At 44.8% G+C, this 18,204-nt stretch overlaps 1 protein-coding gene and 1 pseudogene across 2 annotated transcripts; one reads left to right on the forward strand and one right to left on the reverse strand.

Annotated features, from left to right (window-relative positions):
- Positions 1-496: 496 nt before the first annotated feature.
- LOC115164084 (protein myomaker-like) lies at positions 497-7,949 on the forward strand (annotated as a pseudogene).
- Positions 7,950-9,906: 1,957 nt separating this feature from the next.
- On the reverse strand, positions 9,907-17,897 carry LOC115164746 (tetratricopeptide repeat protein 16). Of its 2 annotated transcripts, none has more exons than XM_029717508.1 (12): positions 17,400-17,897; positions 15,622-15,712; positions 15,311-15,400; positions 15,018-15,118; positions 14,304-14,433; positions 13,856-14,070; positions 13,339-13,631; positions 12,599-12,740; positions 11,916-12,081; positions 11,426-11,562; positions 10,876-11,035; positions 9,907-10,628 (listed from the first exon to the last, which is right to left on the reverse strand). In XM_029717508.1, the coding sequence occupies exons 1-12, from the start codon at positions 17,609-17,611 to the stop codon at positions 10,461-10,463; spliced, it is 1,905 nt and encodes a 634-aa protein (XP_029573368.1). In that variant the 5' UTR covers positions 17,612-17,897; the 3' UTR covers positions 9,907-10,460. The 2 variants fall into 2 exon arrangements, with proteins under 2 accessions (XP_029573368.1, XP_029573367.1); XM_029717507.1 differs by having other exon boundaries at positions 15,311-15,454.
- Between the last annotated feature and the right edge of the window lie 307 nt (positions 17,898-18,204).

Raw genomic sequence — 18,204 nt, forward strand, 5'->3', positions numbered from 1 at the left:
GAGGCTCCCGAACGGTGCCAAGCACTGGGGTCTGCCTCTCTTGCCTCTGCTGCTGTTGTATGTGGTGGGGACTCTGTCCTATTGACAGGCCAGCGTAAGCCTGGCAGCTCAACTCTCTCTCTGCTCTCACTTCGCTCCACTCCACTCGTAGGTCAGACAGAGGAGGATGTTGCTATTTCCAACAGTGGGACACCCCCCTCCCCTAAACCCCCAACCTCCCCTCCCATCACCCCTTCCCCTCATCTTCTCAGTCCCCTGAACATCCTTTCTCCCATTTCCTCTTCAGGTGCTGATATCTTGCCCTGTGTGCTTGTTTCCATGTGGAGAGAACACACCAGGAAGTAGTTTGTGATGAGTTTCAGAGCAGGACCCTACATATCACTGAGGTGAATCCAGAATATCTAAGGCCCTATACATGAACAAACATTTCAATTAGAAAGCATTATGCATATCAAAGTTACAGATACGAAGAGAGTGAACGAAAAAGAGAAAGACGATGGAGAAAGTAAGAGAGGTTGAGTCTCTAGAATGTCTTGAGCAGCACAGAGAGAGAGAGAGAGAGAGAGAGAGAGACAAAAAGGCGAAAGTGAGAGAGGTTGAATCTCTAGAATATCTCGAGCAGCAGAGAGAGAGTGAGAGACTGGGAGGACCACCATGCCTGCCCACAACGTCTGCACCCAGCAGCCACATGTTCTCTCTGCTACGCTGCCTCTGTGTCTGCTACGTGCATTAGGATTCCTCTACTACACTACACTGCTAGGCTTCAATCACATGCTCCATGCAATCACACAGATAATCTACATATACAAAAGTATGTGGACAACCCTTCAAATTAGTGGATTTGGCTATTTCAGCCACACCCGTTGCTGACCGGTGTATAAAATCGAGCACACAGACATGCAATCTCCATCGACAATCATTGGCAGTAGAATGGCCTTACTAAAGAGCTCTGTGACTTTCAACATGGCACCATCATTGGATGCCACCTTTCCAACAAGTCAGTTCGTCCAACTTCTGCCCTGCTAGAGCTGCTCCGGTCAAGCTGTTATTGTGAAGTGGAAACGTCTAAGAGGAACAACGGCTCAGCTGCAAAGTGGTAAACCAAACAAGCTCCCAGAACGGGACCACCGAATGCTGAAGCGCGTAGTGTGTAAAAATCATCTGTCCTCGTTTGCTACACTCACTACCGAGTTTCAAACTGCCTCTGGAAGCAACGTCAGCACAAGAACTGTTCGTCGGGAGCTTCATGAAATGGGTTTCCATGGCCGAGCAGCTGCACACAAGCCTAAGTTCACCATACGCAATGCCAAGCGTCGGCTGGAGTGCTTGCCACCATTGGACTCTAGAGCAGTGGAAACGCATTCTGTGGAGGGATGAATCGCGCATTACCATCTGGCAGTCCGACGGACAAATCTGGGTTTGGTGGATGCCAGGACAACACTACTTGCCCCAATGCATAGTGCCAAATGTAAAGTTTGGTGGATGAGGAATAAGGGTCTGGGGCTGTTTTTCATGGTTCGGGCTAGGCCCTTTAGTTCCAGTGAAGGAAAATCTTAATGCTACAGCATACAATGACATTCTAGATGATTCTGTGCTTCAACTTTGTGGCAACATTTTGGGGAAGGCCCTTTCCTGTTTCAGCATGACAATGCCTCCATGCACAAAGCAACGTCCATACAGAAATGGTTTGTTGAGATCAGTCAGGGCTCTGGCCTGCACAGAGCCCTGCTGACCTCAACCCCATCGAACACCTTTGGGATGAAATGGAAAGCCGACTGCGAGCCAGGTCTAATTGCCCAACATCAGTGCCTGACCTCACTAATGCTCTTGTGGCTGAATGGAAGCAAGTCCCTGCAGCAATGTTCCAACATCTAGTGGAAAGCCTTCCCAGAAGAGTGGAGGTTGTTATAGCAGCGAAGGGGGACCAACTCCATATTAATGTCCATGATTTTGGAAGGAGATGTTCAACAAGAAGGTGTCCATTTACTTTTGGTCACGTAGTGTATATATGGTGATAGACATAGTTCAGAGAGAACTGCACATACTGCAAGTTGAGTGATATTGTCTCCCTCCCTCCCCCCCCCCCCTCTCTCTCTCTCTCTCTCTCTCTCTGTCTCCTATAAAAGTGTAAAGTATGAGGCAGCAAACAGAGGAAATGTGTTGTGGAGGGCTAACAATACTCCTGAGGTTTGGTGTTGTGTGGAGAAACGGTCTGGAGACAGTATGGTTAGTACACACAGACAAGAGGAAACAGAGTTTTTTTCCCCTCCACAGATGTTGGAAAATAAATATATACTGTTTCAGTCAATGACGCTCTTTCAGTGAGAGAGAGATTCTAGAATAAAAAGGTGTATTCCAAAACTGAGATATAAACAATACTGGCTTTTTTTTAGGTTTTATTTACATTCATTTTAGTCATCATTTACATGTCTGAAATCTGAATTATAACACATTTTATCTGAATTGTTAAGCTCTATTTATTTCTGAGGTGTCTTTAACAGTTTATTTTAAACTGCCTCACTTCTCTTAAAATTATGTAAGCTATTGAGGTACTTGATAAATTCATTTTAGTCTATTTCAATGGTTATAGTTTTATATTTTTAAATTCTCACCTACTTCCTCTGAGCTCAGAAGCACAGTGACTGCTCCTCTTCAGCAGGAGAGGAGAGGAGCTGTCATAACATTCTCTGATGTCCTCTTGGCTCACAGCCCACGTTTATTCAGGCTGGTACGGCTCTTTAGACAGACACATTCATGCTCACAGACAGACAGCCAGACAGATTTGCAGACCTACACATCATCAAGCACATAGACAGACAGGCACACACACAAAATATAACTACATACCTACACACACACACAAAGCATGCATGTGCCCTGGATATATTTTCTACATGGGAGTTTAACAGATAACTATTCTATACTCATACAGTATGTACACTGAGTGTACAAAACATTAGGAACACCTGCTCTTTCCATGAGATAGACTGACCAGGTGAATTCAGGTGAAAGCTATGATCCCTTATTGATGTAACCTGTTAAATCTACTTCAATCCGTGTAGATGAAGGGGAGGAGACAGGTTAAAGAAGGATTTTGAGGCCTTGAGACAATTGAGACATGGATTGTGTATGTGTGCCATTCGTTCACTCAGAGGGTGAATGGTCAAGACAAAAGATTTAAGTGCCTTTGAACTGGGTATGGTAGTAGGTGCCAGGCCCACTGGTTTGAGTGTGTCAAGAACTGCAACGTTGCTGGGTTTTTCACACTCAGCAGTTTCCTGTGTGTATCAAGAATGGTCCACCAACCAAAGGACATCCAGCCAACTTGACAAAACTGTGGAAAGCATTGGAGTCAACATGGGCCAGCATCCCTGTGGAACGCTTTCGACACCTTGTAGAGTCCATGCCCCAACATATTGAGGCTGTTCTGAGGGCAAAAGGGGGTTCAACTCAATGTTTTGTATACTCAATGTATCTCCAAGTCACTTTCCAAATATAATTTGGATATATTCCCACAGCTTTAAAACATTTTTTTGTTGTATTATGCGTTCACAGAGTTGACTAACTAAAACATCTTCTTTATTATTTGTAAAAGAACTGGAGGGCAGAAGGCAGAACTATTTATGAGCTAATCAAAAGGAAGCCCAGTGTTTTCTCAGATGCTTACAGGAAGTCCCTGGCAGCCACATTCCCACACTACTATCCATGACTATGTTTAGACAGGGGCAGAGCAGGGGTATGGGCCTGTTGAGGTGAAAGTAAGCATGATACACTTTCATTTTGTTTACTTTCCCCCTCCTCTCACATTGCACTCTCAACATGCTCAATCCATGACCTTTAACCTCAGAATTCTGGGGGTCAGCCCCTTTCCAGGGGCCATTACAAATTCCAAAGGCTGTACAAAGAGCTGGTATGGGGAGGACAGAGACCCGCCCACTGGGGTCCCCAAGCTAAGCCTGAGTGGCGTTTTGGTCGTGTGCCGAGTGCTAATGTCACATCCCCTCCTGGAATCTGAGGCATGAGCGTGTGTTCCCAACTACACTGCACCCCTTTGTGTTCTCTCATCAGCCCCACAGGGCAAGTGCAACCATTGAGGAGAGATGAGGACGTAGCCCTTTCCTGCAGTCAAATGACCAAATTGCCCTCGAGTGGCCTCACGGGGGGAGTGTGTTTAATATTTTTTATCATTTCATAATTAATAAACATTATTTAAAAAAACAGCCAAAAATCTAGTGTTTCTATGTCAAACGTTTTGGTTATATTTCAGTGTTCTATGATATATTTAAAGTGTAATATTCGGATGTAAACTCAAAATTGAATACGTTTAAACTATATCTGACATGGTACAGGTGTCTTATTTTTTTAAGCCCATAATCATGTGTGTGAGGTGTATACTTTTGTTTTAAAGTAGATTTGTGTAAGACTACCAAGAAACACTGTGAACCTGATTTAGCACCCTGCAGTAATTAAAGGGCTCACCCTCTCTACCACTCTTTCTATTAACTCAGTTAGATCCATGCACTATTTATATTCACTACTTCACAACTGCCTCTGGAAAAACATTGTCCATACAATACAAACTAAGAAAAGGTTATGATTATCATATTAATACTGAAGAAAATGCATTGTACAGTCATGTGTGTCATTTATTAGGGGCACATATGTTTACAACTTGAAGTGTAGGTCTACCTTTATGTTGCGTTTCTATCACTGCTAACCTACCAGAGACAGTATTTGTTGATGGCACTGTGTCCTGTCAGAATTGAAATGGACAGAAATTAAGTTACCATGTAATACAATGGTACTTAAAATTTATGGGATCTGTTTAATACTAGATTTACCACGACGCACCTAAATTTACCACGACCTACCTAAATGTACCACGACGCACCTAGATTTACCACGATGCACCTAGATTTACCACGACGCACCTAGATTTACCACGACGCACCTAGATTTACCACGACCTACCTAGATTTACCACGACCTACCTAGATTTACCACGACCTACCTAGATTTACCACGACCTACCTAGATTTACCACGATGCACCTAGATTTACCCCGACGCACCTAGATTTACCACGACCTACCTAGATTTACCACGACCTACCTAGATTTACCACGACCTACCTAGATTTACCACAACGCACCTAGATTTACCACGACCTACCTAGATTTACCACGACCTACCTAGATTTACCACGACCTACCTAGATTCACCACGATGCACCTAAATGTACCACGACGCACCTAGATTTACCACGACGCACCTAGATTTGCCCCGATGCACCTAGATTTACCACGATGCACCTAGATTTACCACGATGCACCTAGATTTACCACGATGCACCTAGATTTACCACGACACACATAGATTTACCACGACGCACCTAGATTTACCATGACCTACCTAAATGTACCACGATGCACCTAGATTTACCCCGACCTACCTAGATTTACCATGACCTACCTAAATGTACCACGATGCACCTAGATTTACCCCGACCTACCTAGATTTACCATGATGCACCTAGATTTACCACGACACACCTAGATTTACCACGACGCACCTAGATTTACCACGACGCACCTAGATTTACCACGACACACCTAGATTTACCACGACGCACCTAGATTTACCACGACCTACCTAGATTTACCACAATGCACCTAGATTTACCACGACACACCTAGATTTACCATGACCTACCTAGATTTACCACAATGCACCTAGATTTACCACGACACACCTAGATTTACCATGCATGTGACGGCCAGGCCTCTCCATCATGTTTCATTAAGTGTCCTGGAGTACTTCATCGTGTACGGAACAGCCATCTCTATCTGGGTCACACTGATAGGTGAATGTAAACAGCATTGTATCGTGACACTGTAATGGCCCATCCTCAGGGTGCGTTGTTAAGTGGCATAAAACTATGTTCAGAGGGCAAGTGAGCTCTGCAATGCAGTATCACTGAACAATTGTTTGGAAGAATGTGCTGTGTCTGTCTCTCATTCTCTACTGCACACACACACATTAACACTTGCATGCATGTGCGGACACACACGTTCACACCCTCTATATATTTTTATATTAGTTTCAAGGGATTTTGATGAGCCAAAGTTCTACTATGACCATGTTTGGGGTGTTGACCTCTGCTGTGGGGATCTACCAGGACCGCTGGGCCGATGGGATTTACTCTGGACCAATAGGATCAGCAGTATTCATAATCACTGTCAGGGTTGTGTGAGGACAACTTACAATATGACTATGACAAACACTGATAACAATATGCCCTAAAATGGTCATATTTACAGTAATTTAATAGATATCTCATAATCTTGTCAATGTAAAATGTATACCAAAGTTCATACTTGGTTTTTTAGGTACTGCCTAGCAACATTGCATTGATTATCTCTTCAACTGAACCTGTTATTCTAAACTGATCCTGTGTACTGTATCATATTTCAGTTACAGAAAATGAAAGAGATAAAGGACCTCTACCAGAGACGTGTATACACCCAACTGGTCGGAGCAGGATGCTGCTTCGGTGCCCTGGCTCTGATGCTCCGCTTCTACTTTCAGGTATCATCACAACGCAATCTCCCTCCTTCCCCGTTCCATTCACAATGAAGGCAATACTAAATGTGAAACCTAGTTGAGATGTGTTCGGCTTGCACAAGTGTGAACACATTGACATCAAAAAGTTTTTTTTTTATTACTGATTTCAATTCGTTTTACACGAGTGGGAATATGCCTATGTCCACAGTTTCTACCACCTGTCTGTGGCTGTGTCCTTCGTATTGCTGCTACCCAAGATGAAACGCTATGCAGGGACAGACGACCCTGCCAAGCTCAGCTGCTACACACTTTTTACCTCAACAATGCACATGGTTTCAGTGCTGGAAACATATTGCAGGAAGCACAGAACAAGTTGATTTCAGCTTGTTCAATGAGTAGTTGAATTGTGCCTATACTGCACTTAGATCAGTTCTCTCCAACCCTGTTCCTAGAGAGCTACCGTCCAGTAGGTTTTCACTCCAACCTTAATCTAAATCAAATTGTATTAGTCACATACGCATGGTTAGCAGATGTTATTGTGAGTGTAGCGAAATGCTTGTGTTTCTAGTTTCAACAGTGCAGCAATATCTAACATCTAATCTAACAATTCCACAACAACTACCTAATACACACAAATCTAATCTAGTGCACCTGATTCTAATAATTAGCTGGTTGATAAGCTGAATCAGGTGAGTTACAACTGGGTTTGGAGTGAAAACCTACAGGAGTGTAGCTCTCCAGGAACAGGGTTGGAGAGCCCTGACTTAGATAATAATTCACAGTGACTTCAATGGTGCTTGTACCAGAGCTGCCATCTCTACAGTTGAACAAACATACTTGCTAAATTGCTAGTCAGATATAATGTGCTGTAAGCTCCAATAGACACCTTTGTTTCTAAACTCAGCACTGAAAAATATTACTTGTCTCTTATTCCCTTCTCTCAGTGTTTCACAAACTCGGTCCCGGGGACCCCAAGAGGGGCACGTTTTAGTTTTTGCTCTAGCACTACACAGCAGATTCAAATAACACATCATTAAGCTTTGAGTATTCAAATCAGCTTTGCAGTGCTAGGGCAAAAACAAAATGTTCACCCCTAGGGGTCACCAGGACCGAGTTTGGGAAACAATGCGCTAACTTTTCACACTCTGTCATTTACTATCAGCCACCCTTTCCTGCTTCTACGAAGGAGGACAAGAAGACCCCGTCTCTAACCATTTGGACCATTCCCACTGAACAAGCCTTGGACACGGGCCTGCAGCTCACCAACTCTCTCTGTACAACTCACCTAGTACACCTGTTAAGAAAGGACTGGACTTCAGCAGCACTAAACCTGTTCATAAAGGACTGGACATCAGCATGCTCAAAGAACAGAATGGCTGGAAGTGACCCCACAAGACAGATACACTTTTATAAGTCAATTGGTCTTGGTGATGTCCAGAGAGAACAAATGGACAAAGATGTCATACAATTAAGGGTTACAGGGAAAACAGACATCTACAAAGGTCAAGCCCTGTACTGTGCCCTCAAGGACCTGAAGAGTATGGCTGTCTCTTCCCCCTGTACAGAAAACAGGCGATCAGCCCTCTACTTCAAAACACAGGGAGACTGACAGGGAGAGGGTTCCTGAGGCAAACCAGTAAAACTGACTGGAAAATTTGTGAGTAGCACAAACCGGCAGACATTTTCTCTCTCCAAGATGAATAAATTGTCTTTCAAACGTTTCTCAGAAGGACCTAATGTCTGCTCCTCTCTCTCTGAGAAAGGAAATATGCAGTTAAATACGGTTATGAAAATTACAAGATTGTGAAAGCACATTTTACTCGCTTTAATATATCCCCTAGGTGCCAAACATGTCATCTGGTGCATCAGACTTTTGAGTGTAGCGGAATCCGGTCCAGACACTAGGCTGTAAACCAACTGCAATGCTTTAGAATGTTTTTGAGGAGGCAGGTATTTATTCCAGTAAAGTGAGTGAACAAACTTTCACTTTATTTCCTTACTTTGCAGCCTCACTCTCTTTAACCATGATGAACTATACTTTATATAATGCTTATTTATTGTAATGGGAAGGTTTGTATCTAACTGTGTTTCACTATCATGTACGTAAATATTTTTTGTAAGAAATATTTGAAAATAAACTGTTTGCTTCATTTGATCTGATTCTGCATCCTTGAGCAGAGACACCTCATGTGAATGGAAAATGACTACCTGTATCTGAGTAATTTTGTATCACCATTGATATACACCATAACTGGCAAATAAATGAAGCAGCGCTAATCCACTTAAAGCCCTACACATCATAAAACGGCAAGACTGCTACATTTCCCTTTCAGGATGACATAGTGGCGTGCATTAGCTGCACGTCACCTGCTCCGAACACTACCCAGAGTTCAAACGTGTTCTGAATGTCTTAGACAAAACAGTTTCCAGCCAAACGTGAATGAAACTTCTCCGGTTCACCATGAATTATTTGACAGGGTGCCAAGCCACCAGCTCCTGTGCCCAGAGAAAGGCGTTTTTGTCTGGGGTAAAACCTGACGGCCACTGGGATCTCCTGGACGCATTTCCCATTCCTGACAGGACAGTAACCTGAAACTTTTATTACGCGGGTGTGAAACACTTTCAGCTCCGTTACGACCACCGTCTGTCCCAGACCACTTTGTTCAGGGGCTGCAGCCCACACACACACTGTCTGAGGGAGCTGAACCAGGCACCAAGCACCATCCCCACTGAGACACCACATTGTAAGGCGGCGGCCCGACCACGCTCTCCAAATGGAGCGACTGAAAGTCAACACTACATCTGAGGATTGACATCAGTCTGGGCATGGGCTCCGTGGTCGTCTGCACCAACATTGGACGAACACCATTGAGAAGATTTGGGTGGTACCTGGCATACGGTGTATGAACATGTACTTTTATACTACTTTCTCCGCTGTTCCACTCCGCATGTGACTATGCCACTGCTCTCAAATTCTTATACCTGCAAGGGGAGCTTGTTTGTACTGTTCGTTCATTCTGGTCACAAATAAAGTATTGTTTGTTCAGCAATTGAAATAGCTGGTATGGATAGATGGAGTGCATGTGATCAGCTACTGCTGGGGTGTTTTCTCCAGGGTTGAGTGTCACAACTTCTTTCTCCTCAGATGTTACTACAGTTCAGGGAGGGGGCAGCTGCTTCGCTCTCAAAACGACAACTTCTCTCCAGTCTCCCATGTACAATATGCTACAATCCCCAACTATTACACACTGTAAACCACTTTATTGCCACGCATAAAATATTTTAAACTCTAGATCTATTTACAGGACCAGTATGAATTCAATCTATACAATTGTCTATAATCTGGATAAATATCTTTTAATTTGGCAAAACATACTTTTCAGACAAATTTCCAACGCAAAACAATCTGTTAAAAATAAAGATTTACTGTATACTGTTAAAAAAAATTGCTAAACAGACAATGGCATTACCATTCAACTAAATTCTCAAGCTTATAGAATCGACACAATAGAGCTACAGTACAGTATCTCCGTCCTTTATGTCTGTCATATCACTGAACTGCCCCACCTATTCCCTTTTGTCATTCACGCCCGTCACGTCTACATATGCCTGTTAATCTATGGACATAAACAATACAAAAACTTGAGGAAAATACCATAACAAAATCCTTGTGCCCTGACAATCTAGATTAATGGATCAATTAAATCCAAACAGGTGAGGTGGAACTATGGAAAATTGTGCCTCTACTGACACCTATTGGATTAAGAACAATACGGTACCATCACAACCTCTACATTACTATGGCTTTACTTTTAAGCTCAGAGGGTTGAAAAGCAACAGTGGATCAACAGTTCCACCATGTCAACCGAACAGTAGTAAATGCCATAGTGTTGCTGCTCATTTGGAATTCACTCCAAACCCCCCAAACTTCCTCCAGTGGTATGGCCTGTCCTTTGAGCCCAGTGAAGACTGCTTCTGTTCCACTGTGCGGGCGGGGGCCAGACGGGGCCCGTCATACTGTAGAGGCTGCCGCCATTCGAGGGCCAATCGCACTGCTCGCTTCACCTGGCACAGCCAACACAGGAAGTGCACCTTAGGTCAGTATGAGAGATGCTCTCAACAGGTGGAAGATCCAACTAAAACAAATATTGATCAATGGTGAATGTGACTGGAAAGCATGAGCATTTTATGTGATTTGGTGAATAAGGTATGGAAAAGAGTTTGAATTGAAGGGCTTTATTGAGTGACCTCATTAGATGAGGTTAGATGAGTTTGTCTGTCCCAGTGTCTGGATGTCTTCCTGGTCTTGTACCTGCTGATTGATCCTGACAATCTGCTGGTATTCCTCCTGCGGGGCCACACAGGCTTTAAGAGGCTCCGCCCCCTGGTCGAACTGGTCCTCTGAGGATTGGCTGTCAGACTGGCTGTCTGCATCATGCGACAGGGTTATCTTGTCAAGCCCAGTGCACATTCTGGGGAAACAAGTTAAGGAGATCTGTAATTAGCATCCACCACAGTTAGTTTGTACACTTTGGGACTGGTGAACACACCCATATTTAGCCTATGAAAGGAATACAAATCACTTCCAATTGAGACTGTTGAAAAAGCTTATTTGTAGTCCAGGAAAAGGCTTCATCTGGACCTGTGCAACTGCCCTTTAAACAAAATATGTCAAAAAAGTACTTGAAGTGTGCTTAATTTAGCTTGGTTTCTGCACTTTGGGAACTATTCCACTGGTTCTATTGTACCTGGCAAACTAAACCAAGTGAAGATTAAGTCTTGGACATATATCTTTCTGACTCAGGTCTGACCTGTTTTAGCAGTAACAGGGAGGGGTTGCAGACAAACAGTGCTAGCCTAACCTTAGCACGGAGGATGCAGATTGTTTGCAGGCCTGGATGCTGTCCATCAGCTGGGCTTTGACCGTCCTGGCCGTTTCACTGGACAGAACATCTGACACAGAGCAGCCTGGGAATAGACTCAGCAGCAGAGGGACCACCTACACACACACACACACACACACGGACAGATTTACTACAGCAGTCAGTTCTGCACCGTGGGAGTTCCGCACCACTTTATGAAACATTTATTACATAAAATGAAACGTTGGTTAAAAGAAAGAATCAACCATTCATATATTTATAAAAAAATGTTTGGTTTCCCCCCCAATCTGCATAGGAAACAAGTAGTGAGAACTTTGTACTTGCATAACTAGGGCCCTTTGTATTTCCTGACAAAGTCACGTTAAGCACTTGCCATAAAAGCTCAGAATATCTGGTCCATAGTTTTGTACAGGCCAAGGTTAGTTTTATGGATAGAGTGGATGAGACATATAGGTGTTGAGGGTCTTGCCTGATCATTAGTGGGGTCCAGGATGAGGGTACTGATGGCATCCTGCTTGGCCCCCTCAACATTGGGCAGTTTACTGTGGGCTTTGGCTCGGTTCTCATAGTACCGGCTAACTCCAGGGTTATAATTGATAGCCTCAGAGAACTTGTCAGCTGCCTCCTGGTACTTCCTGCGGTGAAGACAAGAAACAGTGGCGTGGATGATAGACAGACTCACCGGTCCTGGTAGCAGTGTGTTCCCAGGGTGTTGTGGATGAGACTCACCGGTCCTGGTAGCAGTGTGTTCCCAGGGTGTGGTGGATGAGACTCACCGGTCCTGGTAGCAGCGTGTTCCCAGGGTGTTGTGGCTGAGACTCACCGGTCCTGGTAGCAGTGTGTTCCCAGGGTGTTGTGGATGAGACTCACAGGTCCTGGTAGCAGTGTGTTCCCAGGGTGTTGTGGATGAGACTCACCGGTCCTGGTAGCAGTGTGTTCCCAGGGTGTGGTGGATGAGACTCACCGGTCCTGGTAGCAGTGTGTTCCCAGGATGTTGTGGATGAGACTCACCGGTCCTGGTAGCAGCGTGTTCCCAGGGTGTTGTGGATGAGACTCACCGGTCCTGGTAGCAGTGTGTTCCCAGGGTGTGGTGGATGAGACTCACCGGTCCTGGTAGCAGTGTGTTCCCAGGGTGTTGTGGATGAGACTCACCGGTCCTGGTAGCACTGTGTTCCCAGGGTGTTGTGGATGACAGCGAGGCGGATCCAGATGACCTGGTCATCAGGAGACATCTCCTTCGCCTGCTGGTAGTCAGCCAGGGCAAACTCCCACTCGTCCTGCTTGAAGAAACAGTCTGCAGAAACCACAACCACCTTTATAAATATAAGAGGTGATGTGTGCGGTCTACCCAGATGCACTCATTCCTGAAATTGGATGTTATGGATGTGGCATAGCCACAGAAAGAAGGGGTGCTGAGGGTGCTGCAGCGCCCCCTGATAAATCCGAATACATTTTTTTTTTTTAATCCACAAAATTAGTGCCCTGGCCCTTTATTACTCCGGTATGAGCGAACAAAAATAGCCTTCAGCAGAGCAGGGAGAAAAACAATTCTCAGCACCCCGACCCCTAAACATCTTCCCATGGATATAGGTACTGACTTTATGCATTAACGTATTCAAGTTGTATGAGGAGATATAAAAATCACATCACCAGTCACTTCAAACACATTCTCTTTTGATCTCAGAGACTCCTGCCCACCATCTATAGTCACACAATATTGTTATTTCACTGGGCCAGACTTCAATTGCACCTTTTTCAAGAGGGAGCCCACAACCTTCCTCACCTAATTTCACCTCAGCCAAACTCACCTCCTTCGCCTCCACCCCCTCAGACATACCTCACTTCGGTGATCTTCCCCTCCTCTATTATCCCCTCCCCTCATCTCTTCTCACCTCCTCTGTTGATGTAGAGGCCACTCTCCTCCTTCTGCTCCTGGATGGCCTTGTTGAGCAGCAGGACTGCCTCTGTGTAGAAGCTACGGGAGAAGCACTGCACAGCAAAGTCGTTGTAGGTGAGCACCAGCTGGACCTGGGCCTCCCCCTGCACGGCCCTCCAGTCTTCCTGGGTGTGTCCGCTCAGCTCCGACCCCTGGTCTCCCTCGTCTCCAGCCTCACTCAGCTCCACAGCCAGGACCAAGTCCTCAATGGCAGCAGTAAACTCTTTCAGCCTGCGGTACAGAATACCCCTATGGTGCAAAATACTACATATTAGTGGATAATAGACAGTATGTATCCTCATTTACTACAGATTGGTAGAGAAGCTTCTAACAAGTACATGTAGATGTATATCTCTTCAGTGGTAGCGGAGAATGGTATGGTAAAATGGGGTCAGGTATGTATCAGATAAACAGGCCTAATCAACCCCCTTGCTTGGTGTATCAGAACCTGATAAATACTCTGCCATCAACACCTGAAGAGGTAGTGCCGCCCAGTCTCAGGGCAATGCTCCAGGGCTGTGTTGATCTTGGACAGGGCCTCTGTGAGCTCCCCTGCCAGGGCCCTGCTTACGGCCTGCTGCCTGGCCCTTTCACTGGCCTCCTCTAGCTGGCCCAGCAGGGCACCTGCCTCTGGGCACGACGGACTGAGAGTCAAAGCTGACCTCAGATCATGGTAGCACATTTTTACCTGTATAGAGAATTGTGCTGTCATTACATTAGAATGCATGTAAATGAGACTTTTGATCATTTATATAGATAAAAGTGGCAATGACGTCACACGTGTTGAGCTAGTACATAAGCCATTTATCCCTAGGGTTAAAACTAGAAATCGCCACACCTTTGTTCTTTCTGGCATGGTATTGTCAGATATTGCCCAGTGTTTAACACAGAGTTAACGGAGTGTGAGAGTGTACTACTGACCTGGTTGAGCTGTTTGTGGAGCCGTGCTCTGAGGGTGAACAGATCTGCGGTCTGAGAGTCTGCCTCCAGCCAGTTACTGACCAGCCTCAGACAGTCAGCATAACGGCCCAGGGCCGTCAGACATGCCAGGCTACAACAGCAACAAAGGGGGACACTTCAGTGGTTCACACTTTAAATCTTAGGCGAATAGCACCATCACATGGCTGTACAAGGCGTCTGTCTATCTGTAGAGACGGCTGAGGTCGAAGGATCTCACATGACCTCCTTACGCCGCGTCCACACAGGTTATTGCCGTACGGTACATTTTACGTAGTCTTCACAATCCATGTGCCGCATCACAACAAAAAGATTCACACTACACATTAGCAACTTCTTCTGTGGTTGCTAACTTCTGTGGTTGCTAACTACTGACACCGCACGGCAAAGCAACACACAAGTTAAAAAAATCCAACGCATGCGACACACTGCACGCAGTGCCACGAACCGCAACCTAGTCCCGCAGATGAGCTGCAGAGGTGCAGATTGTCTCCAAATTAAATTAATGGACGTCTGCCGGAATGGTTACAGTTTGACGTAACCTGTATGCATGACGCGTTGGGCAGATAACATATGGATACAGCCAAAGAAAGTGTTTGTAAATAGAGGAAACAGTAACACATCTATTATTTTTATGCACATAGCTCTCCACGTGAATAACTCGTATTTCACACCGACCTCCTCATGTGATATGATCTGCAGCTAGGCTTTAGCTCGGCAGCCTTGGCAAACGACTCCAGAGCATCCAGGAACATGCCCTTATCATACAAACATTGGCCCTGTGGAGTGGACAATATTTTATATATATTACAAACTGTTTTCAAGTGAAAGCAAGAGGTATTTCAATAGTGCTGGATGCTTGCTTGACTGTGTAGGAATGATCATCCTGTTTGAATCTGAGACTATTATAAGAAGTTCACAGCATCACACAGCCGGCCGCTTTGGGGGACAACCTCCCTCCTCACTCTCACCTGTAGGTAATAGATGAAGGCCAGACGTGTGTGTAAGGTCTTAGCCTGAGGCTCCAGGAGGCAGGCATGCCTGTAGCTGACGACTGCAGACTGGAAGTCACATAACTGTAAATAGGCCTCCGCCTGGCTCACATAGAGCTGGGTCTGGATGTCAGGACACGTATGACAACTTCAAACAATTCTTTCAGACAAATCAGACTATATTTCAGTTAAACAATCAATCTCACTCCCATCTGTTCTCCTTCCAACAGCAGTTACTGTAGACATTCAGAATTATTTGGTACTTGATGTCAATTTATGTGGTTCTGTACCTGTTTTGGCTGAAGATTGATAGCTTTTGCAAAGCATGTCACAGCCTTTGAAAATTGGGACTCTGCCATTGCCTCTTCTCCATTCTCATAGCTGCAAATTGATAAATAAGGTGAGTGTCCCTTGGCAAACTCATCTTCAGAGATCCTATTGACATGTGATCAAAGTAAAACAGTCGTGGCCAAAAGTTTTGAGAATGATACAAATATACATTTTCAAAGTCTGCTGCCTCAGTTTGTAAGATGGCAATTTGCATATACTCCAGAATGTTATGTAGAGTGATCAGATGAATTGCAATTAATTGCAAAGTCCCTCTTTGCCATGCAAATGAACTGAATCCCCCCCAAAAAAATTATACTGCATTTCAGCCCTGCCACAAAAGGACCAGCTGACATCATGTCAGTGATTCTCTCGTTAACACAGGTGTGAGTGTTGACAAGAACAAGGCTGGAGATCACTCTGTCATGCTGATTGCGTTTGAATAACAGACTGGAAGCTTCAAAAGGAGTGTGGTGCTTGGAATCAATGTTCTTCCTCTGTCAGCCATGGTTACCTGCAAGGAAACACGTGCTGTCATCATTGCTTTGCACAAAAAGGGCTTCACAGACAAGGATATTGCTGCCAGTAAGATTACACCTAAATCAACCATTTATCGGATCATCAAGAACTTCCAAGGAGAGCGGTTCAATTGTTGTGAAGACGGCTTCAGGGCGCCCAAGAATGTCCAGCAAGCGCCAGGACCGTCTCCTAAAGTTGATTCAGCTGCGGGATCGGGGCACCACCAGTACAGAGCTTGCTCAGGAATGACAGCAGGCAGGTGTGAGTGCATCTGCACGCACAGTGAAGACTTCTGGAGGATGGCCTGGTGTCAAGAAGGGCAGCAAAGAAGCCACTTCTCTCCAGGAAAAACATCAGGGACAGACTGATATTCTGCAAAAGGTACAGGGAATGGACTGCTGAGGACTGGGGTAAAGTAATTTTCTCTGATGAATCCCCTTTCCGATTGTTTGGGGCCTCCAGAAAAAAGCTTGTCCGGAGAAGACAAGGTGAGTGCTACCATCAGTCCTGTGTCATGCCAACAGTAAAGCATCCTGAGACCATTCATGTGTGGGGTTGCTTCTCAGCCAAGGGAGTGGGCTCACTCACAATTTTGCCTAAGAACACAGCCATGAATAAAGAATGGTACCAACACATCCTCCGAGAGCAACTTCTCCCAACCATCCAGGAACAGTTTGGTGACGAACAATGCCTTTTCCAGCATGATGGAGCACCTTGCCATAAGACAAAAGTGATAACTAAGTGGCTCGGGGAACAAAACATTGATATTTTGGGTCCATGGCCAGCAAACTCCACAGACCTTAATCCCATTGAGAACTTGTGGTCAATCCTCAAGAGGCGGGTGGACAAACAAAAGCCCACAAATTCTGACAAACTCCAAGCATTGATTATGTAAGAATGGGCTGCCATCAGTCAGGATGTGGCCCAGAAGTTAATTGACAGCATGCCAGGGCAGATTGCAGAGGTCTTGAAAAAGAAGGGTCAACACTGCAAATATTGACTCATATCAACTTCATGTAATTGTCAATAAAAGCCTTTGACACTTATGAAATGCTTGTAATTATACTTCAGTATTGCATAGTAACATCTGACAAACATACCTGAAGACACTGAAGCAGCAAACTTTGTGAAAAAATTAATATTTGTGTCATTCTCAAAAATTTTGGCCACGACTGTACATTGTCAACGAAGCTGCATCAACCTGTTGCCATGTCAAACTCACTGTTCAATGGCTTTGTTTGTTAAAATGTTAATAAGATCAGGCCGGTCCCCTCTCCGGCTTTCAGATGATAGGAAAATGCTGCTGGACCCAAAGAGCCGGCAGATGGCCTGTTTACGCCGAGCCTCAACGAGCACTTCCTCCGACACAGCAGTGGGGAACAAAACCCTGTCGTCGTCGACCTGTTGGTCCATCTTCAGAGCAGGAACAGCCATGCCTTAGCTGCATAATTTAACGTTAGCTAGTAATTTGTTGGCATTCATAGCTAATGTAGGGGATCGCAAAATTGCCTACTTCATAATTCTAACGTACCAAAGTATTTGCATATAACAGGCTAGCTACTTAGCTATTAGTGCGAAAAGTTTCTGCACAGTTGTTTTTCTCTTTGCTTTCAGTCACTATTGATAGCGCCATGTAACCAAGGGAGCGAACAACATGTGGATGAGCGGCTAGTGGATTTTACCACGCCCATTCTGTCTGATCACAAGCTTTTGTTGCATAAATAATTACAAATGTTATGTTTTGAGAAGTCTTTCGAACTTTAATCTGAAAGGCAAAAGGAGAAGCGATTTGTTTTACTCTGCCCAAAATCGGTCCATGAAAATAGCCACACGAACTGAAGAATTTTTGTATGGCAGTCAAGGAGAGAGTGGGCTGATTCGATTATGCTGAGCCCCGGGACCCCTGTATATTGCTCCTGACGTGCAAAAGCGGGAGTCGCGCCCTTCTCAAATCGAACAGTAATCTGCTCCGCTCATAAACACACTATTTTCTAAATAAATGTTTGAATTTTCAAACTAGTTTTCAT

This window comes from Salmo trutta, chromosome 27 (assembly GCF_901001165.1).
Source record: "Salmo trutta chromosome 27, fSalTru1.1, whole genome shotgun sequence".
NCBI classification, from domain to species: Eukaryota; Metazoa; Chordata; class Actinopteri; order Salmoniformes; family Salmonidae; genus Salmo; species Salmo trutta.